Genomic DNA, 14,182 nt, shown 5'->3' with positions numbered 1-14,182 from the left:
ATGGTTAATACAGCATTTGTCCAGTATATATAATCCCATAGCAGTTGGTTCTTTATATTGACATGCTGCAAACTTTTGTTATCATCCATGCAGATTTGCATGGTTAACACTCCGTGTTCGAATGCATGCATGCATGTATATGTAGAAGTTGATAGATTATTATGCTGGCATAATTTTGAGCATAATAGGCACATTTTTTTGTGTGAGAATTATGCTGGCATAATAGGTACCTTTATAATAATAGGCAGGTTGAAATACATGTCAATACGAGTCATAATTATAGTATTAACTTTTATAGGCCTGACTGAAGTATACTGCATGCATAGTGACATGGTTAATTATCTCATTGGCATTCTATATAATTATATTATATAGTGTCAATAGATAGAGTTATATATGGCTCATTATTGTGTTAATAGATATAATGGAGTCATATGTATGGCCATTATTTATAGTTTGATGCTACTTCAGTGCGCAACGACATGGGGTCTATGTTGTGCTTTGGAGGAATAATGTGGGAATAATAGACAATTTGAAAGAATAGAATAATAGGCTGTTAACTTGAGCATACTTTAAAAGCAATATCTCGAGCATAATCTACCAACCCCTACATGTCACACACTTCACATTATTATATTTAAACTCTGCATGTGCTCTCTCAGTGGGGGCACATCCTCAGAGCAATTAACTATATTTGATGATGAACATCAAAAAAATAACTGAGCTAATACGACAGTAGATGATAAGAACAAAGCAACTTATCGCACTAATTTTAGTGTAGGATTTGCACACACATTCCCGTTAATAAAGCTATATTCTATTGCTGGCGGACCATACAATTATTACTATAATATGGCAAATTACCTAAGAGTGTGAGGATTGAGTCCTTATATGATACCCACGTCTAGGGGGGTTCTTCTCCTGGGAATCGCCTTGAAATGTATGCTGCCACTCGCTATTCCGTATACTGGCTGGCCCAAAATAGGTTTTTAATATGTACAGCATGTGCATGACAACTTATTTGCATACTCCCAAAATGTTCTTGAAACTAAATCTACATGACCATATAGTTACCAATAATTATAAGTAGATAAGTGTATACACCTAAAGTTGTACAACGTCCCGTCACAATTGCTGAGTTGTGCTATACCTCCTGCTTGACCTCCTTTCTTCATGAAGAATGGTATGTTTCACAACAACATTATCACTCTTGGCAGCTCAATCTTCATACATAGTGTTCTCTCCAAAATTTTTCTGTACTGCATTATAGGTTCTATATATGGGGTGTTTGAATTGTGTGTATCGTAAAACCTCTATTTAAGGAGACCCTCTAAATAAGCGACACTTGGACATTTCGCCCATAATTTATAGCAAATTCATTTTTTGCGTACATTACAACTCTACTTTTGCAAAACGTAAAGTCGCTTTAAATTGAGGTTTTACGGTAGATAGGGAGAATGTTATTGTTCAAGAGAATATTGATGTGTTATATACTGGTATAACTCACTGGTGTATAATTATTGTCTGTCATGCGCATGCAATAATTAACATTCTACAAGCTCTTACTGTGTTAACCTGTGCTGTACATGCAGACACACATTCAAAACATTGCTTTCTCAATACTGAAAATTGCCATCGTTACATAGTACATAATACAGTACAAGCAGCAATATTAAACAGACTAATTCACAAATCATAGACAGACGAACAGAACAGAGGCACCTAAATTGTAAAGAGTTAATGATTCATAATTATAATAATTGACTGGTTAATACAAACCAACATCTCTTAAATGCTTTCTGATTATAACGTCTGTGACTGCATCAAACACAAATCGAATGTTCCCTGTATCTGTAGCGCATGTGAAGTGAGAGTATATTTCTTTCTTGGCTTTCTGGCGGTTCAGATCTTCAAACGTCACTCTGATGTAGTTCTTGCAGTCATCGTAAGTATTGGGACCTGCATGTGAGAAGAGGAGGTCAGGATTAGGACCATACAACACAACACATGGAATGTATATATGCCTTAATTAATATTAGTGTACAAGAACGCAGAACGCCTAGCTAGGTGGTAATAACAAGCCTTATTATTAAATAGCTACAACATTATAACGAGCCCTAGCTGTGAGCACAATGGAACCCAGGAACCCTCAAAATGTGTGTACACATTGTGGGAGGATAGTAACCACAAGACACACACGATAAAGCTCTGACTGTGAATATCATTAAGTGCTGGGTGGCCTTCTGTATTTTCAACATGCCAGGCTTCTAAACACAAAACTCTCGAGCAAAAGCATAAGCGTGGCTTCACTGAGTGATAAAGCTACCGAGGTGTTATCAACACAGCAAGACAGGACATACACACACTAACTCCAAACCCTCAGCTGCACACACCCACTCACCAGTGTATTCAGGGAAGGCCAGAGTGAGGGGTGACTTGACTATCTTCTCAGCAAATAGGTCCTTCTTGTTCAGGAAGAGAATAATGGATGTCTCTTCAAACCAGCGGTTGTTGCAGATTGAGTCAAAGAGTTTCATACTCTCCGTCATACGATTCTGTAAATGGGGAGAGTAAGTAAGCATTGTACAATTATTGGGATCAAGTTTGCAATGAAAAGATATAATTATGGTACCTTATTAATTATTACTATTATAAACGGGTACTAATTTAGCGCTAATAATAAAAAGTAGTATAGTATGCGCTAATAATAAAAAATTATGAATCTTTTGACAAATATTATTGTGGGGTTAAATACGGCGTTCTAACGTTCCTTTATTCTTAGCGTAGTAGGTAGTTCAAAGGCTTATGCAGACATTTCCTCTAGGAGGGAGCATCATGTTCTATGTAAAGTAAGTTATTAGCCTATATAAATATAAATGTTAACTTATTGTCAGCTGTAAGACTTAGTTTTGTGCAAAATCTCACCTTTGGCTGAATAATCGGTGCATATATGAATGTATTTGGTTCAATGTATATACATGGAGAAACAACCTTACCTTTAATGGTATTATCTTAGGTTTGCTATGAATTTTAATATGGTTGAATTACACATATAGTCCAGCTAGTTAAAAAACACAGACTCAAGTTAATAGGCTCTAAGAAAGTACTAGATTTAGACACATCATGGCTACTGGAGCAGATAGCCAATACAGTATCCCTATTGAAATGCTTAACCAGAAACTGGAAGAATTAGAGCAAAAGTTTGAAAATAAGTTGCAAGAGCAAGAACAACATTTTCAAGATAAGCTAAAAGAAAGAGACCTCTACATTGACAAATTAGAAGAAACGTACACAAGGCAAATTAATCACCTCAACGTTCATACTGGATTACTCCCTTACTATATGATTTTCCGCTTAAACACATCCGATCATGTTGATTCGATTAATATGTACACACATGCTGGTGGCTATGCATTCTTTGTCCGATTATATCCCCAGAATGGCAGACTAGCTGTCTACTCTCTCAAAGGTGACAATGACGACCAACTAAAAGTGCCAGTAAAATTCGCGCTAACAGTACAACTTATGAATCAGAGCCCTGACGTACTGCATAAGAGTGAAGACCTGTTTGCCTACATTGGAGTTGACATAAGGACCACAAGTTTCATGCATAGGGGTGATCACACCAAAGAGATACAATGCCATGTTACTAAGGAAAACTTTGGTAAAGGTGGTGCAGGTGTGATTGCCTACGAAGATTTCCTTCCAGAAGCTGCTTACTCTGAAAAGGTAATCGTGGATGGTTATCAGAGAATACAATTTCTGAGAAAAAATATGCTGAGGATGAGGATTTGGAATGTCAGTTTCTAGAACAGAGAATAAACAAACATGCATTTCCGGCTCTATTTGAACATTAGTAGCAATAGTAACTATAATAACTAGAGCACTAAAGTGCAAACCCTCAGCTGGTGACATGATTATAAAGAGTGATATAATGCAGTGTATATATTGATTTTATCCTGTTATCATGTATAACTAACTGCCTAGCAAGCAACTCAGGAGCAATAAAACTAAACCAGACTGAAACATTTGAGAACAGGGTTTTAGTGGTACATAGATATATGCACTGTGGACTATAGGATCACAGTAATAAAGCCTGAAGTCTTAGAGAAGTATGGATCCTGCATGCATGGAGTAGGATCCCATAGTCAGCAGCTAACAGCTAACAGAGACAACAAACCAGTCACAATTCCACAATTCTAGCTTTCTATTGTATTGACCCTCTTCCATTGTTCTTGGTACGGGATCACTTCAGCTGTAAATACGTAGGGTATCTCGAATAAAGGCAGCGTGTAGTTAGCTAGCTGCCAACGTGCAAGTTTAAGCTTCTTAGCTTTTGCTCGCTTTATACGCAACGAAGCTTTAACATCAAAATCTGCCACTTTTAAAACTAATAACTTGTTGTGTGGAGGCTATCCATGCTGTAAACGCAGTGCTATGGCATCAAGGTGAGTAGACTCACATATCACACACAAACAAACAGACAAAAGTACTATACTATACCCGTGGCTGCCCACGTACGAGGACAAGTTCAAAAAATTAATGGCTACTAAATAGCTAGCTGCTTTAAGCAGCTCTTTTCTGACTCTTGTAAAAAGCTAGCGCTTTAGTGCAAGGCTACATGTAACTAACATATTAAGGAAACTTTGTGCGAATAACGAAAGATTCTGAAGAGACTGTAACAGCCTTCTTTAATGTGAGTCAAACTAGCCATAACTCGAGAAATAATTAAGCTTTAGTTTACTAATCCACGAATCGAAAACGTGGCTAGAAGCCTATAGAAGCTGTTAGTTTTCGTCGCTAAACAGACACACAGACAGTCAACTTTACCAGACCCCTCGTGCGGCTATGCCTCGAGGCACAATAAAGGTATCTCTTGGCAATTCTAATCATTAGCTGTATACACACTCTATCACACACCATTTGTTCGTCCTCAGCCAGCATGAGGTCGTATGCACTCAGGGACACACAAAACACAATGGCCGTCACACCCTCAAAACAATGGATCCATTTCTTACGCTCTGACCTCTGACCTCCAACATCCACCATCCTGTAGTGGGTAAAGATCATTCCAGTAACCTTGCAAAAATATGCCCACCTTTAGGCTTAATAGGGGACTGGATGAATAATCGCGAGCTGCGAGTTTTCACTCGAATGCCCACTCAAGGCATCAAATCGAGGCTTAAAATTATTATAGATCTACAGAAACCAAAGGAGTTTTATACAGTAAGCAGTAGTTGTTTGAAGCTGGCACACAACTCCTGTTAGCAGCAACTAACAGGAGCAACAAAACTGAGCCATATGCTGAAACATTTGAGAACAGAGTTTTAGTGGTGCATGAGATATGTACTGTGGACTAGGATCACAGTAAAGTCAGAAAAGAAGCCTGGAGTCTTAGAAATGTGACTGTTCTATAGGGCTAAGGATCAGCAAAGAAGCAACAAAACAGTCACAATTTTAGCTTTCTAGTTTAGTGACCCTTTTCCATTGTTCCTTGTACGGGATCACTTCAGCTACAAGTAAGTGTCTCAAATAAAGGCCGCGTGTAGTTAGCCCTGCAAGCCAACATGCAAAAGTTTCTTGGCCAATATTTCTTTTTTTATAGTTCCCCAATCACAACAATCTATGCCAACAATCCACTCACATAAAGTTGAGATTTCTGTAGCCGAAGAAAGTCTCCACAATGCCAGTGGTTTTGACTCTTGTTCTGAGCACATCCTGCTCGGAGGGGATGTAGGTGGGGTGACCCAGGCGGTCCAACGAGCTCAGGTAACTGAGGGGGAGAGGGGTACGGATTGAAACCACAGGATGGGCTAACCATACCATTCATAGAACATGCCAGTAAGAGCAGAAAGCTATTGGATGCCAAATATAATTTTAACAGTACTCAAAATAACTGTATGCAAAAAGCACTCGCTATGTTTGAACGGAACATTCCTTGACTCCCAGCCCCCCTAAGAGGCACCACTCACTACTCACTTCCTCCCTAAAGAGACATGACTCACTACTCACTGACCCCTCCCTATACTAAGAGACACCACTCACTATTCAGCTGAGTCGTTAAGTTGATACTCTCTTGCTCTAGTGAAACATTTCTGCACTCCCGGGTCGTTCCACAACCGCTTCATCTGACCCACAAATTCAGAGGTGAACTTGATATCGTCAGTTTGACTGACCACAGTGAACACCTGTCGTGCGTCTTCCTGTGTGTGTGTGGGCAGGGATTTAACATATAAAGTATAGCGTTTTTCACCAATATAATTAAGCTAAAATCATATGAATGCACACATGCTATAGCTATAGCCACATGTATAACGAGTGTTGCAAGCTGCGCTGTGCTAATGCCTCTTGCCATGTTTTGCTTTCGCTCAAAAAGTATAGAGCGTATAATTATAGAAGAAGTAATTTGTACTATAATTATTGTTGACACTGAACCACACAGTCATTATAGAAGAGGAGCTTAATGGAAGCAGAAGCCTATCTGAGGCCTGATGAAGCCAGAGGATTGAAGCATTTGCATTTCCTGTCAATGAATAATTAAAAAAGGGGTGGGATCAAGGGCTGTTCCCAGGCCAATTTGTCCTGAAGTCGAAAAATGTGCATGCAGCTTTGTAGCTCTTTTCCGACTCTTGTAGCTAACTAACAGTTAGTGCTTTAGTGCAAGGCTAACTCATAAGTTGAATAGAAAGTTTGTACTAACAGATGATGCTATGAAAAGACTGCAACAACCTTATCAAACTAGCCAAAACTCTTTAGTTTGCAAATCCACGAATCAAAATCCAAGAGAACGTGGCTAGAAGCCTATAGTTTTCGTCGCATTGCAACCATTTAGCAGTTACAGGGAACAGACACACAGTCACAGCTTTACCGTGTTCCTCGTGCAGCTACGCCTTGAGGCATAATTATACACTAGTGATTTATAATAAGTGAAGTAAGTAAGGAAGAGGTATATAGATAATCTGACTACTGTACAGCAGGTATATTTCGTGATTTTCAAACATAATATTGCATGCTGCAGAAAGGCTGCTATTACGCGAAAATTAACTCTGCTAAAGTTTATACCCTCGAAATATCTTGTACGCAGGCAGCTTCAAATACACCTAGGTGTGTTGCTAAGGACTTCACAGCTGACACAAAACTGCATACTCTCACACGATATCAGGTTACCATTCTCATTAGGTGATGCAATGTGAAATCATACACTCACACAAAAAGCAGTAATTCAGTACTTCATTTCTGTGTGTGAGGACTTTCGTCCATTCAAAAATTATTTGTTATATCTCTCTTGGGAAAGACCACATCTTGAAACTGGTTGAATTTTAGGTGCCTTTGGTGCAGCTTTTATAGGGATACAGTGTTTCAATAAATAGTGGGTTGCTAGGAATGTTAATCACTTCCTGTACAATTTTGTCACATTATCATATAGAAGATCAGGGCACTTTTATGAAATCTGTCTTATGGCGGTCATCCTGAAGCAGACTAGTAGTGGATGTAATAAAAAAGGTGGCCTTGCTAACACAGGTCGACTACACTTTATATGAATGAGTATGCTGTAGTACAGAGGGTTGCCTGCTGATCGATACACCATCAGTCTAGCCAAAGCGAACTCTGAACTAGCACGACACACAAACACAACCAATTGATTGACCCTTTAAAAGTGGACTGAAATAAGGACACCTCTTATAATTAGGACAAGACACTAAACCATGTCCCAGTTCACTCAGGAAGCACACAATTAATGTAGATATTAACACTGAACTCGGAGAACACCTCATATAATTATATTCAGGACACTTTAACTCCATGGCCCCTAATACTATCGGCCATAAACGTGTTTCAACTCACCAGTCTGGTTGAGTCGGCAAACTTAACATCGAGCCTCTCCATAGCTTTGAGGATGGCCACCATCGACTGCACTGTATTGCTGTACACCACCGGCTTATACTGACTCCTCTCCTCGGCCGAGTAGCCATCTTCATGGATGATCCTGGGGAGGGGGTGGGGTGTTATGTATGGCAATTACAGTGAGCAACAGTAGTCACTCTTGGGCAGGTCAAAAAATGCTGTAATAAAGAGGTTCCCTGGCAGTATACATGTACTGTACATGTACGTCAAAGCTTAGGCTAAAGGTCCCCCCACCCAAATGGCCATTTTAGTCTACAATACTACAGCCAGGTTAAAGGGACCGGCACCAGAGAACCATATTAACCTGGCTGTCAGGTTATACAGGATGACAGTGCATGAAATAAAAGGGGTAGTTTTATCTATTGACTGGCTACATAACAAACAAACAATAAACACACTGGCAGCTAGTGCAGACACAGAAATTGAATATTGATCAAAGGATCAAAGTGGTTTCAAGTTTACACACAACAGGATGAGCTATTAGGAATCCTATTTCAACACCTTGTGATCTCGACAACCTTCTAGGATTACAGTACACCTCTCCCACTAGCACAGGACATGCTTGACCGCTCAAGCTCACACCACAATGCACAGAGTATCACAATAATAGGGTTACCGTAATAGATGTCATTTATAGCTGGTAAATTTGGCAAATGAGGCAATTAAACTGTTATTGGCGATTTTTAATTGATGATCATACTACATGGGATTATTGATCTGATTCTTTGTTGTACAGTATTTAACAGCAAGTCCGAATCAATGTACTTAAAACGGCAAAGTGTTGTAGTTTTGGACTTCTGGGCTAAATGCTGTGAGTTGGCTCGTTTAATTTTTAGCTAGAATATTAAAGTCCCTTTGTCACCGTAAGTATCTTGTATGTACACCAATGCACTTTAAATAGCAACGTATGGAGATATCGATACAGAAGTTTTGACTTACTTCATTTGCTTCACGATTGTACTCTTTCCAGATTCCCCAGCACCTGTGTGTGGATCATGTGATAGAATGATAGGTCACATGACATCAAACACGACCATACATGCATGCATACACAAACAACTCTTCGTGAGAATAGTTGTTGATGGCACATGTGAAGCCTGTCTATTGCAGTCACCCGATACAAGCAGTCATCCTCTATAATATAATAGTTATAGGCTGAGTCCATAGTGACCGTTGGACGAGGCCTATAACTGATTTAGAATAGTGCTAAGCAAGCTAAGCTATTATTAGCACAAAGAAGACTCTGTTTCTACAAACCTCAAGCAACATTAAAGCTTTGCTCTGGCTAGTCTACATAAAAAAAAACTCACATTGAAGGCAGTTTCCGTCTCTTGCATAGCAAAAACGGTTAATAGAAAGTTGCTACTCTACTTAGTAGTTAGCTCTGCACTAGAGCACTAGCTATTGGTAGCTGCAAGAGTGAGATAAAAGCTACAAAGCGGCACTGCAGAACACAAAGACTTTTAAAAATTAGTTTTTAATGATGCACTGCATCATCGTTACTATGACTTCAACATAAACTGTGTGTACAGTAGAACCTCGATTATCCGGACACCTTGGTTCCAGAAGCAGGCCGGATAAGTGAATTATTATGCCGGATAATCGAATAGATAAACCACACCTTGATCCACCCACTTCATTGATAAAACATAGCAGTGCCACATGGTTGTATGCGCATGCGCAGAAGATAAGCAGGCATGTCTCCATGGTAACAGCTGCAACACGCATGCGCGTTTGAGGGACACGCCCATTTTCTGATCTGATAACAAGAAGACTGCCTAGCCGGATAATCGAGGTTCCGGATAATGGAGGGCCGGATAATCGAGGTTCCGGATAATGGAGGGCCGGATAATCGAGGTTCCGGATAATGGAGGGCCGGATAATCGAGGTTCTACTGTACTTGTGCATGTATAAAATAGATGTTGCTAAGCATTCCATGTATGATTGTATGAATCATGTAAAAAATGTTAAATGCATGTAGTGAACATATAATGGACCTCCATAGAAGACCTCTGAATGACTGAGAGGTCTCTATGAGAAATAAAGGACCTCCAAGTAACCAATCAGATTGCACCATTTGTGACAAGCATTTTCTAAAATACAGCCAGGTTAATGGCTGCAATATTATAGCATGTGTCTGGACCTACATGTAGCTGTGTTAGTAGGCCACCTCTTTATACAGCCACTGTTGGCCTGCCCAGGGGTGACCACTATAGACAAAGTTCACAGTTACTGTTGGTCTGCCCAGGGGTGACCACTATAGACAAAGTTCACAGTTACTGTTGGTATACCCAGGGGTGACCACCATAGACAAAGTTCACAGTTACTGTTGGTCTGCCCAAGGGTGACCACCATAGACAAAGTTCACAGTTACTGTACATGCAGAGGAATTATGCTTCAACCAGATCAAGACACAACTACTGCATGTAAAGATAATTGATTGAACAGATTTTCTGCCACAAACATAATAATCAAAGCCTTAATTCTTGGAGCCAAGTTAGTGTATGACTTGCTGTGTAGTCATAACATACAAGGTAGAGGATTGCATTGCGTATACTGACATAATTATTCTACAGTATCATGTTTCGTACATGCGATCGTGCACACCAGTCTCATCACATAACGATAATTGGATTACCAATAAAGCAATGTGATTCTCAATAAGGACATTAAAAGCTTGAAGCTATCTTTACGGAATGACATCTGAAAGCACGACAATGATAAAATGTGATTAGCCAGCCAAACCAAAGCCAAAGTTAGTAATAGATACAAAGAGTCCTCTACTCCTCAGAACCCAGCACTGTAGTACAGTACAGTATAGCTAGGACACACACAGCCAATGCACCAGTGTATGAACATGCATATAACATTGGTCCAATCTCTGTAAATGTTTGACTTTAGAGAGAGCTCTTTCAGATGGTACTTTCACTTAAAATTGGCCAATTTTGATACCCTGTATACGCCTTTTTCAAAATCAGGCACAAAAAGAACTCTGATGCTAATACGCCATCTGATAGAGCTCAATTACCTTGAACCCTTGGAATTAGACTATCTAAACTGATGACTCACAAACCATATATTTATATATACCATCAATGTTTCGAGCACATACAACGTACGTACCACACACGACTGGCAACTATGCTGAGAATGCCACTTCTGACACCAAGGCTGACCCATTATGGCTGGATCAATTCCTTCTCTCTTACAAAGTAATTGATGTGACCAAGCACTTAATTATCGTCATGTAAACACACCATATTAAAATTGTGTGAACTGACTCACACACTCAGGCTATAAGGCATTATCTGCACACACGCACGCGCGCACGCACGCACGCACACACACACACACACACACAGAGTGCTGCTACAGTAAGGCATTATCTGTGTATACACACAACGAACAGTTTCTACTGATTATTATACTACGTACACAAAAATCGATTCTATCCCATACACCAGTTGAAGCTAAAGGAGTGTATTTGTTATGACATTATTTGCCTAAGGCATCGTTTTAGTATAGCCCTGGGCAGGTTTCCCTATACATATTCTATAGCACCTGGTCCTACTGTAGAGTATAGGGTCACCTGTAGCCTGCCTTAGAGGGCTTGCTAAATAAGTCGTTAGTACGTGAGTGGTGAAATACAGCACCTGCACTTCCAAGTGCCGTATAAATATCGTACAAAAACTAATCTAAAAGCAATCTATTTATAAAACCTCATGCAGAGAGACCACAATGCTCACACTATTGACCTCCCTAAAGAGACCACCTGTCTATTGAGACCACTCAGTACTGTCCCTACAATGCTCACACTATTGACCTCCCTAAAGAGACCACCTCTCTATTGAGACCACTCAGTACTGTCCCTACAATGCTCACACTATTGACCTCCCTAAAGAGACCACCTCTCTATTGAGACCACTCAGTACTGTGCCTACAATGCTCACACTATTGACCTCCCTAAAGAGACCACCTCTCTATTGAGACCACTCAGTACTGTCCCTACAATGCTCACACTATTGACCTCCCTAAAGAGACCACCTGTCTATTGAGACCACTCAGTACTGTCCCTACAATGCCTCAGAAAAGGAGAATAACTATTGCATGCTGCCATACATGTACTTACATGTACAGAATAATGTGATTAATAACTCCCCCCCCCCCCCCCCCCCCGGCTATAACAGCACCACACAGCCCACATCAAGGTAGTTGGGGACAATAGGACCCAGTACAATGGCAGGTGACCTCACAAGGGCACTCACTGCCCACAAGTAAGCACTTGCATGTCATCAGTGCTAGGGTACAATACAGAAGAAGTATATTAGGTACCGGCCTACAGTGACTCAAGGATGTGGTGTTAAGAATGCCCTTATATTATATTTTAGTGGCTTCATTTCCCAACACCCACCCCCCCCCCCTCCCCTGACACATAGACACACCCAGACACATTCAAAGAAACACAATAAGCTTTACATTTGGGTGCTAATACTGCTACCAAGGCAACTGTAGCAATCACCACCAATGCATTATATCAATATCGAGAAAATATTTTGGCTACAAAGACAAACTATAAGACTGCACACATATCACAGCATCTATATTTACAGTGTCTATTTACAGTGGGGCCTAACCTCAAGAGTTCAAAAGCTTTTTGTGTGCACATAAATGGGGATTGAAAATGCTTTCTATGTACAATGTAAAGTTTCAATGGTTTTAACTGCATGTGCTAGGGTTGAGGGCAAACTCACGGACACGAAACAGAGGCAGAATTAACAAACTCAAACACTAAAAGAAAACGAATCAGTACACAGTTATTGAAAGTATGCTACACAAATCAAAACGTTCTCAGAGGGTACCACTTAACAAAAACAGAATCACACACGTACACATAATATACAGAAAAGAGTTTGCTTTGAAAGAGTGCTTCAATTAGTATCATCATGCGTAGGTACACTTTCAGAAACGGGGGAAATCAAGGAATCAATTTTAGTTTTAACTTCCTAACAAGCCAGGAAAGCCGTTGATTCACGCTGCTGCTAGGTGACAGGTAAGATAGCTTGTGTGAGAGGTGGGGAGTGGCACACACACGTAACACATTGTGTCTATAACTTAAATATGGAAATATAATAATGTAGAGAGATCACCTTATAATTTAATTAACCACACACTGGTACATACGTACACACAGGATATTTAGTCTACATGACAGGAACCAATCTCAGAGTCTGACTTTGCCAGAGTTATAATTGAACGGACAACACACAAAACAAATGACCATTCTGGCTTCACAGACTTGACTGGGCAGCTCTCAAAGGATAATCGATTAGGGCAGATTATGGATTGCATACCAAAACTATTGAGCATTGGAAAACAACGAGACACGACTTAACAGACAAAAGACAACAGTGACAGTTCGGCAGCCTATGTTGATTAACACAACTTGCAATTTTTCAACAGCTATAATACTCACTATACACAATGATTATTGTTTTGTATAAAGCCACATTGGACAGACTTAACATTAGATCTATATCTAAGGCGGCTTGCCTTTCATTGGCTAAATGACAACGTTAGCATTACGGCTACAGTCAATGGTTGCCTAAGGGCAATCGCTACATATTACCAGTGTCGTTGGGTTGCCTAGATCACAGTGTGATATAATTAGTTGCCATGTACACTAATGAGCAAAGCCTCGAACAATTAAGCGCTAAGAAATATATAAACAGGGTAAGAACTATTAATTTGGACCACTGTCTGACTGATATTCGAGTAAAAGAATCACAATGAAATAATGCACAAGCATTCAATCAGGTACTATACTGTAGCTAACATAACAATATTCATCACTGTACACAGCCACATGGTAATGTACATGCCATGTAGTGCATGCCATGCCGGGGGTACTAGATCTACTGTGTCATGCCTCACCTAGTAGTAACAGCTTGACCTCTCTGGCTGCTTTCTCCCCCTCTCTCCTCAACATTTGGTCTATCTCGTGTGAGCGACTAGCTGCAGCTCTCTCCTCAGCACTCATACCACAACCCATGTCTCTCCGGAGTTCTGTCCTGTTCCTAGCTTGATCGAATTAAATGATAGATCTTTAGATCGGCTTTGTACTTGTATGTCTAACACTAGTCTAGTAGTTGTAAGCTTCGTAGCTCCTACTCCGTGTCTCCGTTCAATTTTAATATCAATCAGAGCAGCCGGGAAAGGGAATCTAGAGCATGCAGGGTGTGTTTTCACACACTGCACTGTAGCTAGTGCATTAACGATC

The 14,182-nt window shown here is 40.1% G+C and overlaps 1 protein-coding gene across 1 annotated transcript; it reads right to left on the bottom strand.

The window, feature by feature from the left end:
• Nucleotides 1-1,612: 1,612 nt before the first annotated feature.
• On the bottom strand, nucleotides 1,613-14,177 carry LOC135345272 (guanine nucleotide-binding protein G(i) subunit alpha-like). The gene is made up of 8 exons (XM_064542690.1): nucleotides 13,837-14,177; nucleotides 8,845-8,887; nucleotides 7,846-7,987; nucleotides 6,046-6,203; nucleotides 5,645-5,773; nucleotides 4,921-5,050; nucleotides 2,402-2,555; nucleotides 1,613-1,959 (listed from the first exon to the last, which is right to left on the bottom strand). Exons 1-8 carry the CDS (start codon nucleotides 13,952-13,954, stop codon nucleotides 1,769-1,771), a joined length of 1,065 nt encoding a protein of 354 aa, XP_064398760.1. The 5' UTR covers nucleotides 13,955-14,177; the 3' UTR covers nucleotides 1,613-1,768.
• Nucleotides 14,178-14,182: the final 5 nt, after the last annotated feature.

The sequence above is a fragment of the Halichondria panicea genome, chromosome 12, assembly GCF_963675165.1.
Source record: "Halichondria panicea chromosome 12, odHalPani1.1, whole genome shotgun sequence".
In the NCBI taxonomy this organism is placed as follows: Eukaryota; Metazoa; Porifera; class Demospongiae; order Suberitida; family Halichondriidae; genus Halichondria; species Halichondria panicea.
This window is presented reverse-complemented; position numbering and strand designations above follow the sequence as displayed.

Coding starts and splice junctions, on each gene's coding strand:
- LOC135345272 (XM_064542690.1), bottom strand. CDS start 13,954: ATGGGTTGTGGTATGAGTGCTGAGGAGAGAGCTGCAGCTAGTCGCTCA. Junction 5,051..5,644: donor TACAGAAATCTCAACTTTAT/GTGAGTGGATTG, acceptor TACCCACTACAG/GATGGTGGATGTTGGAGGTC. Junction 1,960..2,401: donor GGCCTTCCCTGAATACACTG/GTGAGTGGGTGT, acceptor TCTCACATGCAG/GTCCCAATACTTACGATGAC.